This window comes from Exophiala oligosperma (genome assembly GCF_000835515.1).
Source record: "Exophiala oligosperma strain CBS 72588 unplaced genomic scaffold supercont1.6, whole genome shotgun sequence".
NCBI lineage: Eukaryota > Fungi > Ascomycota > Eurotiomycetes > Chaetothyriales > Herpotrichiellaceae > Exophiala > Exophiala oligosperma.
The window spans coordinates 486080-512310 of NW_015622823.1; the positions used below are offsets into that span (position 1 = coordinate 486080).

Here is a 26231-nt window from a genome sequence, read left to right on the forward strand (position 1 = left end):
TGCAAGGGTGGGAAAAGTTCGTCTTGTCTACTCGTACCAAGCAAGTATCCTCGAGGCTGACTAGCCTTCCTCGTTATCTCTGTCCGTCAAACGTCCAGTGCACACTGTCGATGACGGCGTCCGATCGTTTCGGATGTTGATCCGACATCTGTAAGTTCGTATCCTCCGACACCATTTTGACAAACTTTTGCCTCAACACCGTATGAGTGTCCTCGGACTGCTCCGTCGCCACGTCGCCGATCAGCACACGGATCTGTTCGAAGATTGCCCTCTCGCGTTTCGTCAGGAGCGTGGAATCGAGGTAGGTGTCCACCGCCTGAAGTGCCGGGGTGTCCCTCTGGAGGAGATCCTCAAACGCCCCGTCTTTGTACCTTGAATTGGTGGCCGCGTCAAAGAGCATCGCTTGCCACGTGTCCAGCATCAACCTGTCTATGACTACTGGCCTCCCCGAGAGCCTCGTCATGTCTGGGAGGAGGACACTTCCGGATATGATAGATATCTGCACAGTAACAATGATGTCGACCGGGCGTACGAAACTCTCTTGGCAACGACCACTCACTTGAAGAAAAGACTCTGCTTGGGGTATGTACGGTGTCCTGGTCGATCCGGGCAAAGGTACTCCGTGGTCTGCCGTGGGAGTTCGACTAATTATCCGATATTCGACTACTTTATACCTGAGAAGCGCCACAGTGATACACTCTGTTTGACAGATGCGCCGTTTGTAGTGGAGGAAATCAGAAGCAGTCTTTGACAAACCACTGAGAGAAAATCAGATCCTTACAGTGTTATCGTCACGACCGTGCAACATTTGTATTTGGGACGTATATTCCGCAGTCAAACTCAGGCCGCCGAACGATTGTCAAGTTAAAAGCACAACATCTTCGTTTGTAATATATCAATCCTGAAGCACTGAGGGTCTATGTCTCCGGTTTTGTTAGCTATGACTATGATGTCCAGCATTTGACTACAACACCATATGGTGTCTCTCTTGTACCTTTTCTCTTTCGCCACAGATCTTCGAGATGTATGTCTTCTGTATATCCTGGTCCTTCTTACCATGTACCAGCTCCTCCAGCAGGTGATTCCGTGGAGCTTCTATTTGTATGCTTGTGTTTGTATCTCGGACAAATCCAACAGTCTATCCACTTCAAGTGTTTAATGAACTTCTGCTTCTCCTTCTCACTCTACCTGCCGGTCTCTGCAACTCACTGTGGCTCGGCCTTCGTCTCGCGGAGCCTTCGCCTCGCAAGACAGAACAATCCTCGGCAGCTTTCCGGTTCGCTAAAGACGTCTCCAACTCGTAGCTTTCTCCTCTCTCCAGGGTGTCATCGACGACGGCGACCTCGTTCTCTGGAGTGTGAGCGTCAGGAGTACTTGCCTCACTCTCACCATACGCTCCACCCACACTTTCCATGACGAAGGGTCCTGCTGTTGGAGCATCGAGCGCGCGAAGCTCGTCTTCTCGGAACCATTTCGGCATCAGCCAGGAGCGTGCAACAATTAGCAGGATCAGGAACACTGGGAACCCAATGGCGGCAATTGTCTGGGAGATAGCAAATGTTGCGCCAAATCCAATCAACTCTATCACCACGAAAATCCAAATTGCTCGTTGTCGATCAATTCGGGCCAGAGGATCGGTGGCGTCAGTCAGATTTTTATCACGAGCAAGGTAGAGCAGCTTTTGTGTGATGCCGTTCCCTTCGAGTGCTTGGACGCCCATGACGAAGAACAAACCCGCCAGTACACCTTGAGGAATGAGGTGAAGTACTATCAAAAGTGGACCGGACATGGTGACCAGGAACAGGAGACCTTGGGCCAGGTTGCTGACGCGCTGTTCAACGACATGGTCAACAACACGAACAGTGTGGCCTCGAGCCTTTTCATCCACGACTTGTCGTGTCGCGCAGAGCGCAGTGGTGTGGAAAGGAGCTTGTGGAATTAGGCCATTGGGGAACGGAATACCGAGTAGGCCGGCAATGCCAGTAGTGAGGCCTAACAGGAAGATGTCCCAGTGGAATCCAGGTGGCTTGCGCAAGGGAAACTCGCTGCCTTGAGCAATGAGAGACGACACTAAGGCGGGTGATCAGCAAGAAAGCCAAAATGGAGAATTTAGTAGTTCTTACCGTTGTGATCGAACCAGAACAAGATTGTCAGAAGGATTGCAAACGGGATAGCCAAAAACACTTCTCCAACGCTGATATCCCAGAAATGTACGAACCAGCCGCGATCTGCCGTGGGAAAGAATGATTTGCTGGTAGGTAGTGTCTCCACAGTAACGTCCTTCATATGTCCGATATGGACGAATCCGGTGAAGAAAATGATAGTCAAAGGCGTCCCGTAATCTTCAATGAACTTTCGAGGGATATGATGCAGCAAATTGCTGTTGCCGAGCACCCCACAACCATAGGCGAAGCCCAGGACGAGCAAACTGACCATGACGGATAGATATGCGCTCTCTCCACCGGCTAGGCCCCATTGTCTCGTGAGAACCTGGATCCCCTTCTGGAGATAGATGAAGGCAACGTAAAAGCCAAAGGTGTCGCAGCTGAAGCGGGTTACGTAGGTCAATGCATTGCAGCTGTTGGTGATTGCGAGCAGCCAATGCATGAGAAGCGACCATATACCGATCCAGGCCATGAATGCAAAATAATTCGTCCCATTGGGGACGACAATGTCGTAGACCGTGTACGAGAACACCGTGATGGGACCTGTAACTCCCACAATGACGAGCGGCTGCGCAGCGAACAGGGAAAATATGACACATGCCATGACCGAGGAGAGTAGGACTTCGTTGACACCATACGAATTGTGGGTTTTGGTGAACATGTCTAGGGAAAAGGCCAATGCTGGTAGGATGCTGCGGAAAAAGACATCAGTTGGTGCTCCTCGCAAAACACATAATGTCTCCTGGGGGGAAATATCCGCATGCAAAGAATGCTTCCATTGTGGCATCTGTATACAAAACTCACTTCGCGAAATACATATATACTGTCGCCGGTACGACTCTATAGTCCCAAGCATCTTTCCAGTCACTCCAGTAGAATGGTGCCCTCCTCTTGACATCACTGATCATACCTCTGAACCAGCGTATTCTGTACCACTTCGAAGTTCGTCGATATGATGACCTCGTCGTTTGGCGCGAGACGCGCTCAGAAAGGCGTCGCACTTCCTCTGGCTCTGGCCGAGAAGAGTGATTCGAGTGGAGTGACATGCGGTGGCCGGTATGCTCCCATGGTTTCGACTGATGAGTCGAATGTGAGGAGGACCGACGGCGCAGTGACGGAGCAGTCTGGTCCGGAGTGCGCGTGATGATGTCTGTCTGGGTAGCCATGACTTAGAGCTACGATTTGGATCAGTGGATGACCTCGGGGTCTCGGATAGCAATCACGAGCACAACGTCAATTTCACAACCTGGAAAAGAGCGGCTTATGGAGGGGGACGTCGAGGGCCATTCCGTGAAGGTCTTCAAAAGACATTCGCATGCGATTCCTATGACATTTCCGGACAGATTTTGAACCTCTTGAGATCGCCACCACGAGAATTGAGAACAGAAAACTGCGATTGACTTCGATTCTGACGTAGTCCAAGGATGTAGAAAGGCGGTGGGTAAGGAAAGACTTTGAATGCGGGGAAACGGCAGCAAATGCTTTGAGGATGAAGAATTTTACCAGATACGGTAATATGACTTTCCTCTTTGAGCGATTCAAGAGCGTTTTGCTCAGCCAGCAAAGATCTTTGTGACTGAGGGGAGTCAGTCTCATTGAGCTCGGAGTCCGGATAAACTATTGATGCGAAGGTCGGTATCTTGAATAGCGAGGTCCATACGGTAGGTATCTGGATATCGCGGAGTTTACTCGAGATGTATTTGTGTCCGTGGGATCTTTGATCTTCCAAGAAGATTCGTCCCATGAAAGATACGTTTGAATGTAAACGACGAACTGACTGGTAGGGAAAGATGGCTCGGTGAACTGTCCTAGTGTACTCGTTCGTACATGAGGATGAGCGAATTCCCCCACTTTATGTTCCTCATCGTCTCCATACAAAGGACAAGAACCGAGTACGACAATCTTGATTACTCAAGACATCAATACTGATTTCATTATTAATAACGACTACTCTCCCGGGGGCTTCGGGGGCTTCACGACTTCCGCATCCCACAACCACACAAAAACCCATAAGCGAAGAAGAACTAATTACCTCACATGAGCGAACCCATCCAACAAGGTACGAGTACAAGTAGCAGCACATCCGGTGCTCGTCTTCATCAACACGTTCACCATCTCAACCCCGATCCGCAACACAGAAGGATCGACACCGACACCATGTCGCGCCCCGATATAACACTGTACACCGACTCCACACCCAACGGGATCAAGATCTCCATCGCCCTCGAGGAGCTCGGCATCCCTTACAAGACCGAACACATCAACATCTCGACCAACCGACAAAAGGAGCCCTGGTTTCTCGAAATCAACCCCAACGGCCGGATCACCGCACTGACGGATACATTCACCGATGGCCAAAAGATTCGCCTGTTCGAAGGGGGTAGCATCCTCACCTACCTGGCCGAGCAGTATGATACCGAGCACAAGATCAGTTTCCCCAAGGGTAGCCGCGAGCAGTACGAGATGAACAATTGGCTGTTCTGGCAGAACGCCGGCCTGGGCCCGATGCAGGGTCAAGCGAACCACTTTGTACGCTATGCGCCGCAGAAGATCGAGTACGGCATGACCAGATATGTCAACGAGACGAGGCGACTGTACGGCGTGCTGGACAAGCATCTGCAGTCCTCAAAGTCCGGGTTCATCGTGGGCGATCACATCTCGATCGCGGACATCACCACGATCGGATGGGTCATCTGGGCCGCTTGGGCCGGCGTGGACATCGACGAGTTCCCAACGCTGAAGAAGTGGGAGGAGATGATGAGCCAGAGACCCGGTGTCAAGAAAGGTTGCGACGTGCCCAAGCCTTTGAACATCAAGGAGAGAATGAAGGATAAGAAGGCGCTCGAGGAGTATGCCCAGATGGCGAGCAAGTGGATCGTACAAGGGATGGAGGCCGACAAGAAGAAGCATGGACAGTAACAAGCAGCGATCGAAAGACTTGGAGAGGAGCAGCCGACTCAGCTAGGCGTAGCAGCAAGTCGTGAGAACCAAATTGCACAACGTTTTCACTGGTGGTTTCTGTAGGGGTTTGGTGAGCAATTCGAAGAGCGTTTCTTATCCCAGCGAATATCAACCTCGCAGGCAGACACCACTTGCTGGGCGAGTCATCGTATTGGCCATCCGCATGCTTCATTATTTTTGCTCGAGCCTGATGCGGTAGATACTGTCTTGAAATCGGAATTCTACAGCTTTGTTGGTTTCTTCTCTTGCATAATCGAAGCTCCAAACTTCCCGGCTGGATATCTCGGTGGTTGAGCTTTTCCCTGATTCAGTTTCAAGAGGTATTCACGAAGTCGCCGAGGAGACCGTGGTTGTAACCATGGGCCACCACAGTAGTCACACGAAAGGCCACGGGGATTTCGTGGGGGTGATGCACAATGCGACCTTGCATGCGATGCCAGATGTTTTGTTACACAGCACCGCGTTGATTACGTTGTAAACACAATGGCCGAGACGGCTGCAGCCTTCTCCTTTCGTCGTTAGACATGGAACACGACGGGAGAGGTGCATTGTGATCGACGGGAAAGCATCAGAGACTCTCATGCGGAGCATGGCGTTCCACTTTCCGATCCAGGCAGGGAAAAGGTCTGTGACCCGTAGCTTGCAGCAGAGAACTTCTTGGGTGTCATTCACCAGAGGCTTTGGTGATACAGCCTGGTCCTAGTGTCTGCAGGATTGAAACCGTCCCTCCTCGTTGCAATGCGGCGCAAACCCAAGTGAGCTTCGGCATCAAGGATGATGGCTTGACGTCGAAGCTGCAAATGCACTTACCAGCGACACAGGAACCAATCGCACAGGGTGAGCTTCGAAGACGGCGACTTGCTTAGCCGATATTTTAAACAAGTATTCCACTGGGGCGCTTTCCAGTTGTGGAAAAGGTGTCATGCAGGAGACTTTCAGAGATCTCATTCACTCAAAACTCGCCTATGTTATCCCTTTGGACAAAAGCATGCTTGGGCATGGTAGATGACGGCTTGCTCAGTAAGCAAAGTTTATGTTGTACATTTTGTGGTTCTGCGAGTTCTGCAGAAGACGTTTCGGGAAGAGTACAAGGGTGAGGACTCTGAGTATCTACCAGTCATTGGGTAATTCTGGGTTGAGTTCACATGATTTCACTCCTGCGCCTGTGTTACCGCTCGACTGTCAAATCAATTTACCAGAACCAACATCACCCAAGGACGCGTATGCGTGAGGATGCTTCTCTTGATGTGGATGCTTAAATGGTGAAGTGTGCAGGTGCCCAAGCCCAAACTCTTAACATTACTCACTCATATTCGAGTACATCTTCATGACGACATCGTAGACATCATAGAAGAGGCATTTGACTTTATTGATCTTCAACCACAAAGGAGCCCAAAAGTCTCTCGTTAAATCCGAGGATCTTTTGAGCGACTGAAGCGAAGCCTAGATAGGCGGAGGTTCGGGCGTGCATGTGTCAAGCGGCGACATTGTTGCTGTGGTGAATTATGAGTAACGGACGAGGTATTTTTTTCTTAACAAAAACCGGGATCGATAATTCCAATGAGGCGGTCCACGTCTGTGGAACTGACTGGTAACATAACCCTCGTATTGCTTGGAAGCAGAACCGACAACTCGAGTAGCACGAATGAACCTCGGAGGGTTTTTCTTTTGCTACGAGAAGAAAAGCCGGGGAGTTTCAGGGTGTCTCAGTAATGATTCGGGTTGTGCCGGAAGACTGGACTTGGATCTCGTAAGATCGGAACTTCGTACAACAAACCACTACTTCGTACAGCACAAGCATAGTCCACGTGAACTCGGACACTCGTTCATACCGTCGACCGATGGCGTCCTCTATCTTGACCGGGTGACATACACACCCGAGAGGTTCAGGCAAAAACATGATCAATCGACGCCTTCGCGATCCATTTCCACACCTTGGTTTCGTAACTCGTACTGTAAGAGTTCTGTCAAAAACGATCGAACGATGAACGATGAACGAGAAACGATGTTGGCGAGGAATTTACGGACGAGTGACTCGTAAGGGTGTGTGTATGAGTAAGCTAGAGATGTCACTAGGCCTTATCCGTTGTAACCAGCATGCAAGGTAGATCTTGACCATTGATACTTGTTAAAGGGGGGGCGCAGCGCTAACTCGGTAGGTACAAGCAACTCGCTACACAGTAAGGGAAGATCTAGTGTAGACTTGGCTGGCGCCCATAGTTTCGCCTACGATTATTAAGGGGGGAAGAGGCTCCTTGATTTGACAAGTTGAACTCCGTACAGTACACAGGAGAGACCGTGATGACCTACACAATAAGTGATCGCAGGCAGTACTCTGTACAGTAATGATCGTTCATCCCACCAAAGATCCACTGTTCCAGACATTGAAAAATAGGAGGGTGTGAAAGGATCAGGTTGAGATCCTCGTCTTGCGAAGGTGAAACGAGGAGAAGGGGGTTGATCAAACGAACGATTGAAATGATTGTTTTGGACCCCATGTAATTGTCTGGAATCAGAGCCCACACACACACACACCAGACGAAAGGGATGGGAAGGGAGAGCATCAGCACAACAAGGCAAAAAAAAGGGGTCACGCCTGATCAGCTGCCCACGAGGAGGCCTGAACATTTCTGACCCCCAAGATAGGAAGGGCGAGATTTGGGGTTGGTGATACTCCTGCAGTAAGTCATGAACATGAATGAATACGAGGCGGAGGAAAGTTCATCACAGTGTTGTGCTCTGCGATGAATGCCTCGCTGACCGCCCCCCGGAAAACTAATGTATGTGCTGTTCAAGTAAGAATCGCATGGGATGGGCCAAACGAGTCAACCCCGTACTGTTGGTGTGGGTGTGCCAGGCTGTCCTATCTGTCGGTTGGTAATTGAGGGAATGATGGCAAGAATCCATTAGTATGGTAGACGAAATTTGTTCAAGTGCAGTAATTTCCAAGCAGGATTGGAAATCAACCTTACACTAAGGTGAACATCAAATTCCGTTTGGAAGAAATACTCCATACGAATAATCCGTAAGCCAGTTTCGCCAAGGCCTTTATCGTACCATTAGGAATACGGAGTACCTAGGTAGTAATCAGCCTCGTGTCTACTGTGCATCACCTCAAGAACCAAAGCCACGGTCAAGATAGTAATCCATAATCCCAATTCATCACAATCGTTCTTCGTGAATTAATTGGCCGGGATACTCTGTTGGAAACCCCCCATGATTCCACCATTTCCTTACAAACGCAGCTTGCAAAACGCAAATTGTCCTGCCCTCACCGTCTTCGGGGATCAAAGTATTGGCCATTGACATTCTTGACACCGGAGCACTTTACGGGGAGTTTTGGAAGGCGTAACTATCCATGTGACTCACTCCCTTTCTTGAAAAAAAAAGGCTCATCTCGGTGCAAGCAGATTGTGAACATGGTGGATCTCCTACTGTAGATGTTGTCCAAGTGACCTTGTTGCCGCCGCCCGCAGGGACAATAAATTATCGTGTACTCCATCAAAGAGGGTAAGAAAAACTTCATTGCTCCATACTCCGTGTCCGTACAGTTACTACAGCGCGAGGAAGGTGAGGAAAAGTCGGGTCCACGGAGTTTCCGACAATCGTTCTTGTACATACATACAGCCTGGGTATAGTGAAGTGTACGACTGTACCGTACTGTGAAGGGGTGTTCGGAGGGAAATCTTACGCCCCGGGCCCGAAAAGACGCGATGAGCTAAGCGGATGTTCCGTGGGAGGTCAGGTAAGGCCCAGTACCGTGACGGGACTAGTGGCACTAGCAGGCATGATTATTTGTGCACAAAAGTAAATAAACTGTAATGCCTAAATAATAAGCGGAGCATTTTTCGTCCGTAAGGCCCGATTCTCAAATTCCATATCCGTAGAGCCGGGTTTCGCGGGCGCGCTCTGGTCATCCAGTGGTCACCAGGGCACCATCCGTGCCTTGTGGTTGGTGCGCCAGCACCCAAAAAAATAAGAACAAAACTAGGGCCCAGCCAGAGATCTCTCGCACCAGCGTAAGGCCGATTCCGAGTTCCAAAGGGTTCTTTCAAGCACCACTTTAATTTTTTTCCCTCGTCAGGATGTACTCCGTATCCGTACGTACTACCCAATTGCAGGGTGGAGATGGAAGGGGATTTGTGAAATTTGGGACATTCCATAGACGAGAGCAAGCAAAGCAACAAGCGAGAAATGAAAGGAAAAATCAACAACAAAATGTACTGCACAGGAGAGAAAACAGAGAGAAGTTTGTATGGGATCAAATAGTTATCAATTTTCAAGAGTATCCTCAACCTCTTATGGAGGGAGAACTAATGTGACAAAGAGTAGAGTCATAGAGAATCGTAGTCCAAGACAGCACAAAATGTTCCGTCCTCGAAATAAAACATCTTCATCAATCAAATCAATCGTCAAGAGACCATCTCCAAACTCAAACTGCTTCCTCAGGCTGGTATATTTCATCCACGACTACTGAGGCGGGGGCAGTTGAGAGATCGAATGTCTCCGATGTTGTGATGTTGATGATGATGTTTCCCGAAGATTTTGGCTCATCTTGCTCGATTCCTTTGTTTTGGGGAGTCCCATACCCAAAACTCTTTTTTTGTTTTGTTGTTGTTGAACAACACAATTCATCCAGAAGAAACACCATGCTCATTTTCCCAGGCCAAAAAAGACAAACCAAATGTTGAAACGCTTGGGTATCACACTCGCTAAAGTCGGGAGGAGTAATCGAGGGCGGTCAGCGAACCTGCTCTAGTAGGCAGCGATTATCGTCGGCTGTTGCCTCGATGGTAGGTAGAAGCCTTCTTGTTCAAAGGCTTGCGACTCTGTGGGTGATAACGAAGACGCCTCCTTGGCGTCGTAGTATGATGTCGTGGCGATGGCTTGTCTTTGCTTCTCGCTCAGGGCCTCGACCATTGGCGTGGGTGGTGAGGGTGGCATGTGTTCATCCTCATCTGAATCCGAAGACGAGTCCGTGTCGAGGCTGAGTTCTGGTGGTGAGTGTCGAGAGGCGGTGCGAGTGAGCGTGAGATCCTCCTCGTCGTCTTCCATGTCTGAGTCGACTTCCACGGCTGTGATTTCAGCCTCGTCCTCTGACTCCTCCTCCTCAACTTCTTCGGGGATAGTGTCGACGTGCTTTGGCGTCTCCTCCTCTTCCGTCGATGATGAACCGTTGACGATGTTGTTGAACCACCGCTCTTGCTCCTGCTCGGCGTTGGCGAGGTCGAGCATCAGAGAGTCGAGCATGTTGGCGTGTCCGACCAAGAGGCGGAGGTCGTGATCAGGCCGGGCAGCCTCGCGAGAGAGCTTGCCGCGGGCACTGTGGGCGAGGAAGTAGGTCTGAGTAATGCTCATCTTCTGCTTCTTCTGTGGTCGTGTGTAGATGGAGTTTGGTTTCGCTGAAGCAGCGTCGGCGAAAGTGAGGGAAGGCATTTTTGGTTGGGTATTTCTGAGTCACTTGCTCTGGTTTGCCTTGGTTGGGTGGGTACGGCGAGATACTATGGAGGTTGTCTTGTTGGTGGAAGGCTATCAGCACATTTGTCTAGGAGACTTGTTCAGTTGTTTCTTCCTATACTTGATGGTTGTTTTATATCTTGTGTGTGTATATTGTGTGGAGGGAGAGAGGAAGCTGTGATTCCGAATGAGGGTGGACGAGTTCTTTTGTAAACGCACGGGCTGGAGTGTAAGATGGTCCTAACGTTTAGTTGACATGGATGGATTGAAAGGTGCCTGAGTAAGAAGCGTAAAGGCCGAGTACCCACTCTCACTTTCGCGCGGACACCCCTGTCATGCACCGACCCCCCCTGCTCGGATTGTGGATTGTCCTCGTAAACCCGAAGCCGCCACGGTCGTACTTGGGTGTGCGGCGGTGTTACCATCTATCCGTGTTCGATGACCCTCTTCGCTCAGCAAAGGCTGAGAAATCCTTGCAGCTTGGGATGACGCTCCCAAAGACTAATCCCCGGGCGGGACGCCTGCCCATCTCGGCCGTTTCGTGCGTTCGGCTGCCTGAAGCGTCCGTTGCTGTGACTCTTTTTTTCTCGTTGCTGGTAAACTCGTCCTCGGAGGGTTTTCGTCCATCCCTCGCACTGTCCTCGTACAGTACAGAAACACTGCCCCGGCCACGGCTCGCGTTTACATCCGAGAAGAGGTAAGCCTGTCCTCTCTGCCTCCCTCGCTCGTCCTTGGTCCTTTGTCCACAAATACGAATTCCACCACAAAGCTGATCTTACTCTTACGGCATCATGGCTTTCTAATCTAATCATTGGTTACTTCGAATTCAAAAGCCTAGATTTTTTACTTTTCTCTCTCGTTATTTCCATGGGGTTATGGTTAGTCCGTCACCCCGTCTATACAAGGAAAGTGATGACTCTCTGGCGCTGTCTGCATGTCCATTATGGAGTCAGTATCTACTCCAGCAGACATGTGCAGCAATATTGTTGATTGTCAATAGACAGGTCTAGGGGGGGAAAGATTACTGCCACTACTGCTCGCAGGGCTGAATCATTATTATTGCTGAGAAATTCAAACATTTCGGCTGCCAAATACATTCCAATAGTGACCCCCACACTGCATTTTAAGCTACTACTACAAAGTCGTGTGGTTTGTCAGTTGCAGTACTGACAGCATATGTGACTCCTTGCCATTCTATCGTTGTCCACCATTGGAAATCCATCTTGGTAATCCAATGCTTGATGACCTCTGGCCAGCCAACAAAGGTGGTTTTTTTTTTCAGCTTGCTCTCGTAATCCGAACATCTCGCTGTTTTTTTGTCAATACATATTATTACCACAAGTATCGTCCTGGTCGACCAACAGATGAATAGCCCAGCTCATTGTTTGCAAAGTCATTATTGTACGAAGCAAGCCTAGAATGAGCAACGCCTTCCGGAAACATAGAGTTCCAGCCCTCGTGTACGCTGACGACTTACGGTAAGTGTTCACAGCAGAGGAAAAAAGTCAGCCTTGGAATTATGCAAGCCACACATCGACCGCAACGTGTCCAGTGCTTGGGGAGGAATACGATTACGATAGTGCGGATGTTTACTTTTCGTTAGGTAGTGGCCAAAGCGTCTTGCTGCTGGGCAAGAAATATTGGGTGATAAATTGACGCCTAGAACATCCATGGAATCAACCGTTTCAGGCTCGATCCCCCGCCTATAGATCTCGGCTTGCAGCCTACAAGCCCTTAAAACTCCCAAGGTCATACCACTTGAAACCCGCGCCTGGAGTTTACAGTCCCTGATCCCCGGGCATGTCAAGCTTGATTTCCTCCGTACCCCGACTTGTGGTTTCGCAACTCACATACGTTTCCGTTCTGTCTTGTCGAAATTCGTGGTCCGACGATGGCTGAGTTTGTCTTGGAATCATGTCTGCCTGTGAAATGGAGCATCTGATAATCTGTTAACGGGCCATGGCATTGCGCGATCATCAGGTCACCGCCCCCCTCATGGGCGTCGTGTTCGCTTCTCGCATTCGCATTCGTATTTCACGGGACAGCAAGTTACTGTGCAGTACAACAGTAACAGGGATGCCAATACGAAATAGCAACTCGTATCCCGTACCTGCGGCCTGAAACTGGTCCCAGGCCGCGAGCGAGATTGCACATGTCATTGGACAAGATAGCTTAGGGTTAACGTTATGCCCGTAAGGATAGTTCAGAAGTTTCTGAACACGCCCCGACCGACTCGGAGCTGTTGCACAAATTCCATCCGACTCTGCTAACGGCCGGACGGACTCGATAGTTGTGCACTACCGCAAGTGGTCTAGCTTCAGACGCCGGTTGCATAAACCTTGTCCTTTGGCCTCGGGCTTTAGGAATTGTTCACGCCCGATCCACAAAGTCCACAGGTCCGTGAGTGATGACTCGACGACCGAGTTCGTCCGGGGTTTATGCACATCGTGTCGTCACCAATTAGCAACAGTAGATGGGTTTTGACCGGAAATAATGTCTCAATCATTATGTCCATAACCTTACTTGTACAGTAGGTAGTTTTTACGGTGTACGAAGGAGTTATGTTCACTCTCTACGAGATACGTTCCTACCTACCTAGTCACCGAAAGAAACCCCCATGTTCTGTTTGTCCTCGTGCTCGATTGTGTACACATACCGCAAAATGTCATGCGACTACAATCAGACAATGATAACACCAATTCTTGTGCATGGTCATATTTGCACATACCAGGTACTCCGTACTGTAACCCCGTACTCGTATTCTGGCAGAGCATCCCAACTAGGAAACCGGCACAAAATTCTTTTCATTATTATCACAGGACCTCCCTTTACAGTACTATGCGTTGGCCGTCGGGGAAAAAGGTATTCGTGGTACGACTCATTGCGAATGAGTCGAATGATTTTGACCCCCACTACTCCGTAGATGCAGCAACATGTCCTCCTGCGCCCGCTTCTGAAACCATGGTTCAAACACCAAACGTGGCTTGTTGTTGTTGTTGTGTGTTTTTTTGGTTACTCGCAAATCGATCTCAATCAGGCAAGAGGGTCCTGGAGACGGGCGAGAAATCGCTGGTGCCTGAGTCAGAAACGCGGGCTGGCGGTGGCTTTGAGATCTTTGTTGCAACACTAGAGGCCGCTACTTTTCCCGCCCGACTACGGCTTTCTCGATGCGGCAACCTTCTCGAAGTCGCCAAATCAAGGAAGTGGAGTGTCCGGGAACGAAGGGCTGTGATTGAACGCCCTGTGGGTGTCTAGTTGTACTTTGGTCTTCTCAGCCCCTCGAACCAACCGCAGACGGGCTGGTACTTTTCTTAGATCTGCCATGTGCCCCCGAAGCGAACTCGTCCGGCGTATTCGCGAAACTCGCACTCCTTACGATATTCGTATTGGCACTTGGCTTCCCCAGATTTGACGGTGGCTGTGAAGCGCGGCATAGGTCCCTTCGCAGCCATGGCGTTTGATTGCCCAGGCAAAGGCCCCCCTTTTATTGATTAACGCCTGGAAAAAAAGGTTCGCCATGATTGTTGCATACACGCACTCACTCAAGTAGCCAAGGGCTTGGGAATGGACCTGCACTCGTACTCGTTTTCCTGCCTGTACTTGGCGAATGGCTTGAGCTGTCAGGTCGAGCACAAGATAATCAGATGCCCAGAGGGGACAAGAAACCCCGACCGTGGCATCGACACATGTGGCATACACACAAGAGTACTGACCCAGAGTTGTAGCTCGGTTTCATGTGCGGCCAGTAAAGCGGCCCTGGGTTCCACGAGGAGCTGAATTCGGTGTGGTGTTGCGCTTCCACACCTGATTTGTCAACCCACCATATCAGGCCGCCTCAGAATTGTTGCTGCCTCACTAGGCACCCAACATCGTGGGTCGACCGAACATCGGACGAAACACATCATTGGAGGTCGTCCTGAATGCTCTCCTCCTCTGCTTACTGTACATGATTGTTGATCATGTATTTTGGCCCCCTAGGATTCGCTGCTTTATTGCATTCTGACAAGTACTGTGCGGATGAGCAACACCAAGCACCATGCTGACGGGCACGCACCAAAAGTCCCAGTAGCACCACTTGTCTGAGTGGAGCATCACACAGTTTTTTATCAGAAATCATTTCTGAGGTGGCTCCGAGATTGGGTGCGAGGCCCTTGATTATTTACCTGCTCCCAGAAACCTGCGACCAGTAAGAGGGGCCCATTAATTGGTATTCAACGGAAGTGCTGACTCCTGGAGCACGGTCAGGGATACTTGCTGACCCCTTCTACCGGATCTAGTACACAACATACCTCTGTGGGTGTGCTCGTGTTCGTTCAAGAGCTTCAGGCATACCCGAATTCCAGACCGTTGGAATTGCCCACCAAAGTACAAGGATTCGAATCCTTCCTTGGTCAGCAAAGAAAGCCCAACCACGGATTGAAACAGCAGCCCTGCATTGGGCACATGGTCAGAACTGTCCACTCGCAGAGCCGCACATTTTTAAGCGATATGGTACCGGTGAGCTTCACTCATGTCGATATAGCCAGTTGGAAGCGTCCCCGAGCTCGCACGCTTCAAGATCCCATTGCTGATTTTCCTTTTCTGGCAGGAATCAAATGCATCCTTCTCAAGCTTACACCGTCAAGATTACTGATTGTCCCGAGGTCATGGTCACGGTTGCTGAGCCCGGCAACTAAATCATAACGAGGTAGCTGGCTAGGTAAGTAACGAGGGGACGACTTCCTGCTCCTCTCGCACGCATGTATCGTCGATCATCAGCAGGACCATCAGAGTCCTAGACTCCCAACACCCTTCGAGCATGTACTTTTGTACCGGATCCATTAACACTAATTCCGTGTTGCTGGCGCGAATGGACACCTTCATCAGCACCCCATCGCGGCGCCACGGACTGATATTCCGCACCCTCATCTGTGATACGATACCATCTTCACAGAACCACCCTCACGTTGCTTACCTGGGTCCTTCTGTAATATGTGACTTCATTTAGACCGAGCAGTCTGGTGCACCAGAAAATGAGATCTCGATCCCAAATGCGGAGATTTCGTCTGATAAGAATGGCTCATGTGAGTTACTTTCTCAAGCACAACGGGAAGGGCGACTGGAAGTCTTTACCAACCGCCAGCGATGCTGTGATGAAGAGCAACCATTCATCATAACATGTCCTTGTGAGAAGGGCAATCCCCCTCTCTTCGCACCTTATACAAACAAGAATGGACCGGTAAGTTGTCAAAATATCATTGAGAGGAGTAACAAGCTTGAATTGGTGACCTGTGTGTCCCCCTTGGCTGACTATATATTGATACATCTTTCGCGCAATACAAATGCAGCAGAGTTTTTCTTTTGGTCTTCCCGCCATCTGAAACCAGAATGCTATTGGCTATTTACATGTTGATGAAAACAACTTCCACCCAGCATCGGGATGATCAAAGCTCGTCAGGGTCATTCTAGTATTGTCGAGCAGCCTGTTGGCAGGCCTTGAGTTGTTCGAGGTACCAGCCACAGATTGTCATGTTGCCCTGGTTTTGGTTCATGCAGTCGGTGAAGCTCTTGATGTCGGAGGCGCAAGGACCGGTAGCTTCGGCGGACGAGGTCTGGTTGTACAGTCTGTTGTCCATCGCATTTCCGGTTTGTGCATAGGCATCGGTGGGTTGCTGTTGTTGCTCGACCGGGGCAGAGGAACCGCCGCCGAAGAATCCGCCGATGGCGTGGCCAATTGAGGATCCGACTGCAACACCACTATGAGACCGCATCGTCAGTAACAAAGATTATCTCATCAACTGGTCAAGAAAGAACTTACGCTGCAGTGCTTGCCATCTGGCCGAACAGACCGGGTCCTTGTGAGGCCTGAGCCGGAGGAGCATGGGCTTGCTGAGCAGGTGCCGTGGGAGCGGTCGACATGGGTCGGTGTTGTTGCTGCTGTGGCGCGGCAGCCCGAGGTGCTGAAGCCGTAGGCCTCGACGGGGCCGATCGGGAAGGTCCTGCACCACCACGAGAACGAGGCATTTTGAAGATCGAGTGTGTTGGAGAGATGATAAGATTCGAAGGAAGTAATAAGAGGAAAGCTGCGGGATTTAGAGCAGAGTTGAACAAGTTGTGCTTTGGACGTATGTGAAGAATGTCGAAGGCTGCAGAAGCTGGCGCAGGATGCGGGTTCAACTCCACCAAATGCCAAGGTTATAGTGGGGATAGTTTTGCAGACGCCGACATCACGTGCATTTCTCGGGTTACCTGCATCCTAGGAGTAATTCTCATGACCTTGCGCTTTCACGCCTAGATAGTCACTAATGCCTATAATTCTCACTAGTCCTACTCCGTAGTACTATGCTCCATCACAACGAATACCTAAACTCTTGATTCTGGATATCCGTCAGATCCTGAAACTCATGGTTCTCCTCCAACACATAGTCCTCGCCTCGTTCCGACTTGGCCGCGTCCCTCTTCTTGTTGCGAAAAACGTACACGTACCGAATAAGGCACAGATCGACCGTGATCAGGAAATAGAGGATGACAATTGATATTTTGGCGGGCAAGTATCGTGGAGCATCGCGGGCTTGGAACGTCTGTGGGGAGATGATGTTTCCGACTGTGTATGCTATCGTGCCTGGTTTCAAGGAATACCTGGTCAGTCATATTGTGCAGCAATGTGATCACTCGCACACATCTGCGAGGATACGAGTAACAGGCGGTGCGAGTGCTTACCTATACACGTCACGGTGATCTTCTTCGTGGACCCAGCAACGTTGGTGGCTTGAAGCCCCAGAATCGTAGTCCAGCCTATCGGGATGCCACCGCTGAGATAGTACCCGACTAGGGCAGATGCCTTTTCCGTGGAAGCCATCAAGATCGCACCGACGATGGACGGGATGTGTGTCAGGATGCAACACCACAACCGCTGGTCGGTCTTCATGGCGATGTATGTCACGCCGAGGAGCACAACAACCTCGTACGCCCCCAGGGGGGTCACCAACAACAGAGAGTTGAGTTTACTGTACCCCATGCCCGTGACGAGGATGTTGCCGAAACTCGTGGCGATCGAGTTGGGGATGTTGGCGGCAAAGACCCAAAACGCGTACAGCCACGTATTGATATCCGTCAGTGCTTCGCGGAACTGGTCCCATTTGAACGTCTGCGATCCGATGCCTTGCTCGTTGCCGCGGATCCGTTCGACGTGTTCGAGTTTCTCCTGCCCGGACAAGAACCCAGCCACGACAGGCGAATCCGGCAGAACGAACCAGAAGGCCACGCCGACCACGGCGGTCAGGAGACCGAGGATCAAAAAGATGATTTGCCATCCTCGCAGCGCGGCGTGGACATCTCCTCCGACGTGTCGGGCGACGCCGTACGCAAAGTACCCTCCGAACATCTGGGCGAAGCCACACATGCTGAACCAGATACCGACACGGAACGCTTGTTCTTCTTTCCGGTACCATTGGCTCGTAAAGACCTGCGGCGGAGGAGAAGGTAGAGTCAGTGAGTTGTGCTCAACCTAGAACGTTCTGCAAGCCAATTGCCAAGGGAGATGAGAAACGTACAACCCAAGCAGGCACGACGGCGGCCTCAGCTGCACCGAGGAAGAATCGGCATGCCAACAGACCTGCGTAGCTTTTACACCCGGCCAACGCAGCTAGGACACCACCCCAGATGACAACGTTGACGCTGACGTATTTCGCGAGTGGGAATACCTGCAACAACCTGATCGTGGGAAACTCGAACGCTAATTGGCCAAAGAAGAAGATTGACGCGACCCAGTTGAACTGATTCCCATGGAGATGAGCCGATTCTCGAAGGCCAGTCACGCTAGCGTACGACAGCGACGTCTTGTCGATGTATTGGAGGAAGTATACCAGACAGATGAGTGGCATGATATGTAGATCGATCTTTCTCAGGAGTCGACGTTGTCGAGCTGGATCGATGGGTTGTTGAAGACCGCCCGTATTGTTTAGGAGCTCAAGAGCTGCATCGGCGTTGCTTCTCCTGCGTTGTTTCTCCGCCGGTGCTGGTTCGGGTGAGGAGGCAGCGACAGGCTCCAGGTCTTCTTTCGCCATCTCGCAGGCGTGGACGATGTGTGAACAGATTGATGGCCAAGGGGTTTCACCGTACTTTGAACAGGTTGTAGAGTATTCTTCTTCTCACGAACTTGCTGGAATTATGACGGCTCGTGTTCCGCGTCAAGCAAATGTGCCATGTTTCAATATATAGCTATCTGTATACGGAGTATCCCACGTAAAGGATCCACGGCTGATGCCGTGCTCTCGGGTTTTGACAAGGCTGGCGAGCACGCAATTGTGGGCCCAGATCTTCTCATGAGGCATGCATTGAATTTCGGTCGCGTTAACCAAGCACGATTGGATCACGCTTATCTTTACTTGTCTTTCTCCTCCCAGGGGGGTCCTGCCAAGGGTGCTATGATTGGCTGATGAGTACGCGAGAGGTGTGAGTGCATCTGCTTTTCCTGCAGTGTCAGGAGCAACGAGTAGATAGGCAGACACACAATTAATCAAGTTCTGCAAGAATGTGCGCGCTGCTGTGAGCGCAGTGCGAGCGATGAAGTGTGCAATGAAGCGGTCGAGCTTGAAGGTAGAAGGGAAGGTGTCTCGCATGCAAGATGATCGGACAGGCTGCTTGATATGTGTATATAGAGATTATTCACTGTCTCGGAGGGGGATCAAGGTGAAGCCTACTGTCCGCGTGAGATCAGCAGGAACACTTAACCAGAGAAGGCATGGCACGCCATGACAGAAAGACCCGAGTATGCTCAATCCCCCTTGACAGATTTCTGGCCATATTCCAGGCTCGATTTGTCCAGCTCAACACCAACAATGGTCGCCGGCCCCCCTTGGCTTTCATGATGTAAGATTTCATGATGAATGGTGTTCTGGAGCTGGAAATTGGCTTTAGGACCCGTATACACATGACGTTGCCACAAATACCAAGTAATGAGAATATATGCTGTGATGCCAACGATCACGACGCTGGGCAGTTCATCAGTAACGCGGTAGTTCAACTTCCGGGGATCAAGAGTCCGCGAGTATGGCTTCACTTACCTCACCCAGTTCATGTTCGTGACTGTGACCGGTCTCGTAATAGGAATGCAAGCTATTATGTCCAGGAATACACACCACGAACACGCTACTACGTTGACGACCACTCCCCATTTCCCCAAATTGAGATGTCTTTCCGGGAGGACTGCTCGGCCCCTCCATGCGAGTATTCCTTGTGGGATCACATAGGAAGTCATCATGAAGACAATATTGGCGCCAACCATGGATGCAAAGGTGGTAGACGATCCGAGGAAAATCAGACCATAGATCTGGAAGGGGCACAGAATCCGTCAGCGTCGAAACATGGTCAGTCATTCCAAATCTTGGTCGAACCTACCGTTGGTACGAATCCCGAGAGAACCGCCGCATTCAGAGGCATTTGGAAGCGAGGAGATACCTGAGACCACCAAAGAGAGCCCGGGAACGTGTTATCTCTAGAGGCCGCCCAGATCTGACGACTCGATCCAGCCACGTTGGCAGTGGCACAGCCAAACATGCAGAAGGCGAAGGCTGCCAGGAGCGCGATCGTTGCAGCTTTACTCCCGGTTGCTTGATAGTATATCTCTATCAATGGGAGGCCACTCGGCGGAGCGATAACTCGGTTGACATCCACAATAACAAACAAACATGCGAGAGCAAACGGCCATGCTACGTAGTATGCTGTCAGCACTCTATGGCTCGCGGCGTCAGACAAGGTGGGAAAACTTACTCGTAATCAACCCGATCAGCACCGGCATAACTATAACCTTGGGGACATTGACCATGGGGTTTGGGATCTCCTCTGACAGGTGTGCACCGGCATCAGTGCCCATGAACCCATATGCGTTGTTCAAGAGACACAGTAGGAACAGGAGCCCTTTGTTATCCCATCCTGAAGCATGGGTGATATCTCCAAATACCCAGGAAGCCTTTTGGAAATTGGGGGCCGCGCAGACCAAGATGGTGATGATGGTGGCGGTAAGAGAGGTGAGCGAAAAGTACACTGCACTCCTGCCACGGTCAAAATCCTAGCCGCAACGCCGGATACCCAAAGCGAACAGCAAACTCACGTATAAATTTGGAGAACAACGGGACAAAGCGGCTGCCGAAGACATTGATCGCCACTGCGAGCCAGAGTATGACAGCGTAAAGCAGCCACTGATGCCACGGTTGAATGACATAGTCTGGGATGGATATCTTCACCATCGCCAATATCATTGCCGCAATGAAATTGGCGACACTGGCGTTCCCAAGCCACCAGCCAGCCGTGCTGACGCAAGCGGAGCTAAAGCGAAAGGTGTGAGCGGTGAACAGCTATCGAAGCATCATGTGCGAGGGGGAACTTTACACATAAGACGCAAAAGGAGCCCATGCTGATGTCGCAACTCGAAAAGACCAGTAGTACTGCGCTCCCGAGTTGGGGTAAGCAGACGACAGCTCTGCCATTCCCAGCGACACGATCCAGCTCATGGCCGCCGCAATGGGTAGCGTCCACAGGATCCCAGCAGATCCAAATTCCCCAAGGCCCGTACCAATAGCGCTTCCAAAACCATTCCAGCTGGCAGTGAGGGCGAAGGAAAGTGATAGAAGTGACAACAAAGAGTATCTTCGAGGCATCGCACGCTGATACCCCTGAGCTTCGAGCTCGCGATCATCAGCATTGCTATCCACGCCCATTTTGCTTTCAACGTCCATTCTACGCCAGGTGGTATGATGATATCGGAGTCAACGTCCACCGCCCTTTGGAAAGGTGAATTCTCTTAGACACAGCATCCACATGAGAAATCTGGGGCTGGAGACCGCTTTGAAATACCTGTCCATGGCGAGCCGCATCAATCAAGGTCAAGGGTCCGATCACCCTCGAACAATCAATCCGTCCGTGCGTGCCAGGTCGGCGTGAACCTTGCTCTTTAGCTTCCCTAAGCGGTAATTGCCTAAAGTGGCAAGGTTCTAAATACGGTATGGCTTCAGGGCTAAGCTTCGAAGGACATGGTCGTCGAGGTTTGTTCCTCCTGAGTCTAGGAGCAAATTCATTTCTGGGTCCTCCTCGCAAATGTATCTTTGTTGCATAGGTTCAGGATGGCAAAATTGGACCAGTGTGTTGACCGTGGTTGCGCCTGTTCACCTTTCCGGGGCCAGCTCCACAGTTCGGATGCGCATGTGAGGAGGCGCCGATGTAAACTCCTGAGGATACATGTGAAGGGCATCGGGAGGCTGGAGACACAGGTGTCTATCATGGACTTCAACGCAATCACTTCAGTCTCATTTATTCCAACTGAACCAGGTTGTAACCAGTCATTGAAGCGCGATAGTCTGCACCAGTACTAAATGTTTTCAAACCATACGACCTCTCGATGATTGGACCAATTCGAAGTGCCTCGAGGATGTCGAGTCTGCGAACACTGTTTATCAAGGTATTCTGTATCGTGGCCGTTGTCCTTTTCCTCTACCAGTTTCCCGTCGTAGATGTCCGGCCCGATCATATTCAGCCAGAGATCCTTGATAAAGATTCAGTCCTGACTGAAATTAGCGGTACCGCTGCTCATTTTTCCACGGTCGAAAGCACGCCACCCACAACAAAATGCACAGTACCGCACGACCTGAGGAAGCCACTTGTTCAATATATAATCATGATCGATGCGGGAAGTACTGGAAGCCGAATTCACGTCTACAGATTCAACAACTGCGGCGGAACACCCGAATTGGAAGAGGAACACTTCCAAATGACGGAGGCAAGGCTGGGAGGATCAGGACTGAGCTCTTACGACGACCCGGAAGAGGCCGCGGCCAGTCTCGACGACCTTATGAAGTTTGCACAATCGGCTGTGGCTCGAGAGTTCCATTCACGTACACCTGTTGCCGTAAAGGCAACGGCAGGCCTTCGACTGCTGGGTTTTCGAGCAGCGTCGGAAATACTGGAGGCTGTCCGAGCACGACTTGAGGCGCGATTTCCATTTCCGGTTGTGTCGCGCGAAAGTGGAGGCGTCGAAGTCATGGATGGAGAGGATGAGGCAGTGTTTGCCTGGCTCACTGCCAATTATCTCCTCGGGAATCTGGAACCCGGTCGCGATGGCGGTATGCATACAGCGGCATTACTTGACTTGGGCGGTGGCTCATTACAAGTGGTATTTCAGCAACTACCTGGGCAGGAATTGGAAAAGGGAAAGGCTTTACAAACTGACCTCACAGAAGACAGATTTGTCCACAGATTGGATTTCAGAGGCAAAGAGATACAGTTGTATCAGTATTCCCATTTGGGTTACGGGTTGATGGCGGCGCGGAAGACATTACACCAATCGGTTGTTGATCGAGCTTCGCCACATCATGGTCTCTCGCAGCCGGTTCTTAACCCCTGTCTTCCAGTGGGGAGCTGCATCAAAGTCGCCCTTGATGACCACATCCTCTCCGGCAAACACGAGGTTGTGATGGAAGGACCTGCCAACGAGTCTGACAACAAAACTACCGCGACAGAGTGTCGAGAGTTGATCAAGGAGATCCTCAACAAAGATGACACAACATGTCCGACGTCACCTTGCTCGATCAACGGTGTACATCAGCCTTTGATTGAGGAGGTGGTCTCCGGTGACGTCTACGTCCTCTCATATTTCTACGATCGTACCCACCCTCTTGGGATCCAGGAATCATTCACTTTGTTTGACCTGCATGAGCTCGTCTTGAAGGTCTGTGCTGGTGAGAGCGCGTGGCCGGCTCTATTTGGGAATGTTGGTGGTGTGGTGGAAGTTCTACTGGAGATGCCGGAATGGTGTCTGGACTTGCAATATATGGAAGCGTTGCTTCACGATGGCTTCGAGGTGACAAAGAGCCGTCAACTTCGGATTGTAAACAAGATCAATAGCTATGAGGTTGGGTGGTCCCTAGGAGCAAGTCTGGCGCTCTTAGAGAAGACAACATGGTGAATTGAGAGCAAATAAGTCTGGGAAGGGATGCACCTTGTGTACCAAAATTGGGTCTTTTACTTGGCAAGACCAGAATCAGCAAAGCCTGGATAAAGACCTCAATGAGACTCTATGCCCCGAAAGAATTTTGCACTCTTTGCACCAGTCCTATTCAGATGGGAGGGGATTTTCTAGCGAACCTGGCTTTATTCGTCAAGACGATCTCCACGAAGCGAGCAAGAGCACCTTCCTAAGAGGATTTCCATTTAGGGTCGATTGCTCTTTTTGGTCATGATCATGCCTTTGGCATCATTACCACACTTTTGCCCGACTGTGGAGTCTTGAGGATTTTGGGAAGTTAGAGAGCTCGTTGAGAAACTTGTTACCACAGTTCCGGTTAGAGACTTCATGTCGGTCGGGACACGTCTGTCTCTGAGTATAAGTCTCCCACCAAATGAGATAATCTTGACAGGCGATTGTGAATTCTTTCATCTTGCCCGGAATCTACGTTTCTGGTAACATCTTATAATTTCTGGTTCCAACAGTTCCGCAAACGTCGTCTTCAGCATGGAGAATGGAATCACCGGCCACCCGATCACCAACAGCACCTCTCCGACTGTCTACGATACCATCATTGTTGGAGCTGGGTTCAGTGGCATTGCTACCCTACATCGTCTACGCAAGCTTGGACTGAGTTGCAGAGTTCTCGAGTCGGGAGACGACTTCGGTGGAGTCTGGCACTGGAACAGATATCCTGGAGCACGCGTCGACTCGGAATGGCCATTCTACCAATTGAGTATCCCCGAGGTCTATCGAGACTGGCAATGGAGTGAGAAGTTTCCCGGGTCTGCTGAGTTGCGACGTTATTTTGCCCACGTTGACACCGTGTTGGACTTACGCAAGGATGTCACTTTCAACGCTCACGTTAATGATGTGCAATGGAACGGAAGGGGTTGGACGACCAAAACGCGACAGGGGCACATTTTCAAGTCGAAGTATCTAATACTTTGTACCGGACTCCTCCACCAGGCTTTCACACCAAATTTCCCCGGCATCGAGAATTACAAGGGTGCACTCTATCATACTTCCGACTATCCTGAGCAAGTCCACCTCAACGGAAAGAGGGTTGCAGTAATCGGTGCTGGCGCAACTGCGGTTCAAGTGGTGCAGGAAGTGGCCAAACAAGCCCAGCATATGACTGTTTTCATGCGAAGGCCGAGTATATGTCTTCCCATGTGTCAACGAACTCTTGGCGACCATGAACAGACCGGATGGAAGACGTACTTCGAGGCGCTGTTCCGTGACGGCAGGAAGAGCGCCACTGGGTTCCCGGGACGTCAGTCACCGTTTGACGCTGTCGATGTCTCCGATGAGGATAGGGAGAGATTCCTCGAAGAGCTCTGGCGACGAGGGGCCTTCAACTATACCATGTTCAACTACCGAGACATTATGGTCAGCAAAGACTCGAATAGGCTCGTGTACGATTTCTGGCAGAAAAAGACATCTCCACGGCTGCGGGATGCCAGGAAAAGAGAGCTCATGGTTCCCAAAAGTCCGCCTTACTATTTCGGGACCAAGAGGTGTCCTTTGGAGCAAGATTATTATGAAATGCTAGACCGCGACAATGTCGAGATCGCCAGCCTTGTCGAAACACCTATCCAGACCTTCAATGAGACCGGCATTATGACAGACAGGCAGAAGGACTTTGATGTCGTCATCCTGGCTACCGGGTTCGACTCATTCTCTGGCTCGTAAGTGCTCTCTCCATCTTCTTTTGTGTGATCCAGGTTAGTCCGGTTTCCTTAACCCGCACCTTCTGGGCTAGATTGTTCAAAATGGGTCTTCGAAGTCGAGAAGGTCAGGATATTAAAGAGATTTGGCAAGATCGAATCCGCACATACCTGGGGATGACCTTCTCTGGATTTCCCAATACTTTCATGGTTTATTCACCTCAAGGTAAGCTCTCTGTTTGCTCCCTTTCGGGTGACTGTTGATCGACTCTAACTGAACAAAACCCAGCCCCTTCCGCTTTGTCAAACGGTATCACCATGATCGAAATGCAAGCAGACTGGGTCACCTCAGCTATTGAGAAGCTGGAGAGAGAGGGCGTGAGTTCGTTCGAGCCTACCAAGACTGCGGAAGATGATTGGGATGCCGTTATCGAGGATTTGAACGGACCTACATTGTTTCCTTTCACTGATAGCTGGTGGAACAAAGCGAACCTCCCCGGCAAGAAGGGTCAGATGCTGACACATCCCGGAGGAATTGAGATGTATGAAAGACAGTGTTGGGAGAAGTTAGAGGGCTGGCAGGGGTTCGACTTGGTCCATCAGAAGGACGAATCTTGATCAACGTCGGACGTACTATTGTATGCCGCTGACATGCTGTGCTCATCCTCGTAGACCTAGCGGCGAATCGATGGGTTGATTCTATGGTCTTAACAAGACGTAGGCTCATGCAAGGCACGTTGCATTGACCTCTAGGTGCTGTGACTCCATGGATCAACATAATGAGTTCTACAGGGGCCTTAACCCGCCTAACTATAGGTAGTAATTAAAAAAGGAAGTTAATCATAGGTAACGGAGTAGCGCGAAGCAGATTGCCACCGGGGCACTAGCGTGACCGTCATTACATTGCCTTGGCAAACCCCGTCCGTCACGTGCGCGGACAAGCACATAGGCCCTAGGGCGTGATTGACCACGCGGCCTGTCAACAACTCAATAGAGACTATC

At 50.6% G+C, this 26231-nt stretch overlaps 5 protein-coding genes across 5 annotated transcripts; 2 read left to right on the top strand and 3 right to left on the bottom strand.

The window, feature by feature from the left end:
• Positions 1 to 870: 870 nt before the first annotated feature.
• PV06_06650 (uncharacterized protein) lies at positions 871 to 3766 on the bottom strand. The gene is made up of 3 exons (XM_016407790.1): positions 2970 to 3766; positions 2124 to 2857; positions 871 to 2070 (listed from the first exon to the last, which is right to left on the bottom strand). The coding sequence occupies exons 1-3, from the start codon at positions 3329 to 3331 to the stop codon at positions 1148 to 1150; spliced, it is 2019 nt and encodes a 672-aa protein (XP_016261270.1). The 5' UTR covers positions 3332 to 3766; the 3' UTR covers positions 871 to 1147.
• Positions 3767 to 3969: 203 nt separating this feature from the next.
• Positions 3970 to 5408, top strand: PV06_06651 (uncharacterized protein). The gene has a single exon (XM_016407791.1). The coding sequence runs from the start codon at positions 4203 to 4205 to the stop codon at positions 5082 to 5084; it is 882 nt and encodes a 293-aa protein (XP_016261271.1). The 5' UTR covers positions 3970 to 4202; the 3' UTR covers positions 5085 to 5408.
• A 3968-nt stretch (positions 5409 to 9376) lies between these two features.
• On the bottom strand, positions 9377 to 10793 carry PV06_06652 (uncharacterized protein). The gene has a single exon (XM_016407792.1). The coding sequence runs from the start codon at positions 10560 to 10562 to the stop codon at positions 9882 to 9884; it is 681 nt and encodes a 226-aa protein (XP_016261272.1). The 5' UTR covers positions 10563 to 10793; the 3' UTR covers positions 9377 to 9881.
• A 5009-nt stretch (positions 10794 to 15802) lies between these two features.
• Positions 15803 to 16697, bottom strand: PV06_06653 (uncharacterized protein). The gene is made up of 2 exons (XM_016407793.1): positions 16381 to 16697; positions 15803 to 16319 (listed from the first exon to the last, which is right to left on the bottom strand). Exons 1-2 carry the CDS (start codon positions 16584 to 16586, stop codon positions 16028 to 16030), a joined length of 498 nt encoding a protein of 165 aa, XP_016261273.1. The 5' UTR covers positions 16587 to 16697; the 3' UTR covers positions 15803 to 16027.
• Positions 16698 to 21987: 5290 nt separating this feature from the next.
• On the top strand, positions 21988 to 23520 carry PV06_06654 (uncharacterized protein; the record flags this gene model as incomplete). Its single annotated transcript, XM_016407794.1, has 1 exon — positions 21988 to 23520. The coding sequence occupies one exon, from the start codon at positions 21988 to 21990 to the stop codon at positions 23518 to 23520; it is 1533 nt and encodes a 510-aa protein (XP_016261274.1).
• Between the last annotated feature and the right edge of the window lie 2711 nt (positions 23521 to 26231).

Coding starts and splice junctions, on each gene's coding strand:
- PV06_06653 (XM_016407793.1), bottom strand. CDS start 16,586: ATGCCTCGTTCTCGTGGTGGTGCAGGACCTTCCCGATCGGCCCCGTCG. Junction 16,320..16,380: donor CAGATGGCAAGCACTGCAGC/GTAAGTTCTTTC, acceptor GCGGTCTCATAG/TGGTGTTGCAGTCGGATCCT.
- PV06_06651 (XM_016407791.1), top strand. CDS start 4,203: ATGAGCGAACCCATCCAACAAGGTACGAGTACAAGTAGCAGCACATCC.
- PV06_06652 (XM_016407792.1), bottom strand. CDS start 10,562: ATGCCTTCCCTCACTTTCGCCGACGCTGCTTCAGCGAAACCAAACTCC.
- PV06_06650 (XM_016407790.1), bottom strand. CDS start 3,331: ATGGCTACCCAGACAGACATCATCACGCGCACTCCGGACCAGACTGCT. Junction 2,858..2,969: donor GTATATATGTATTTCGCGAA/GTGAGTTTTGTA, acceptor CTTTTTCCGCAG/CATCCTACCAGCATTGGCCT. Junction 2,071..2,123: donor GTTCTGGTTCGATCACAACG/GTAAGAACTACT, acceptor CACCCGCCTTAG/TGTCGTCTCTCATTGCTCAA.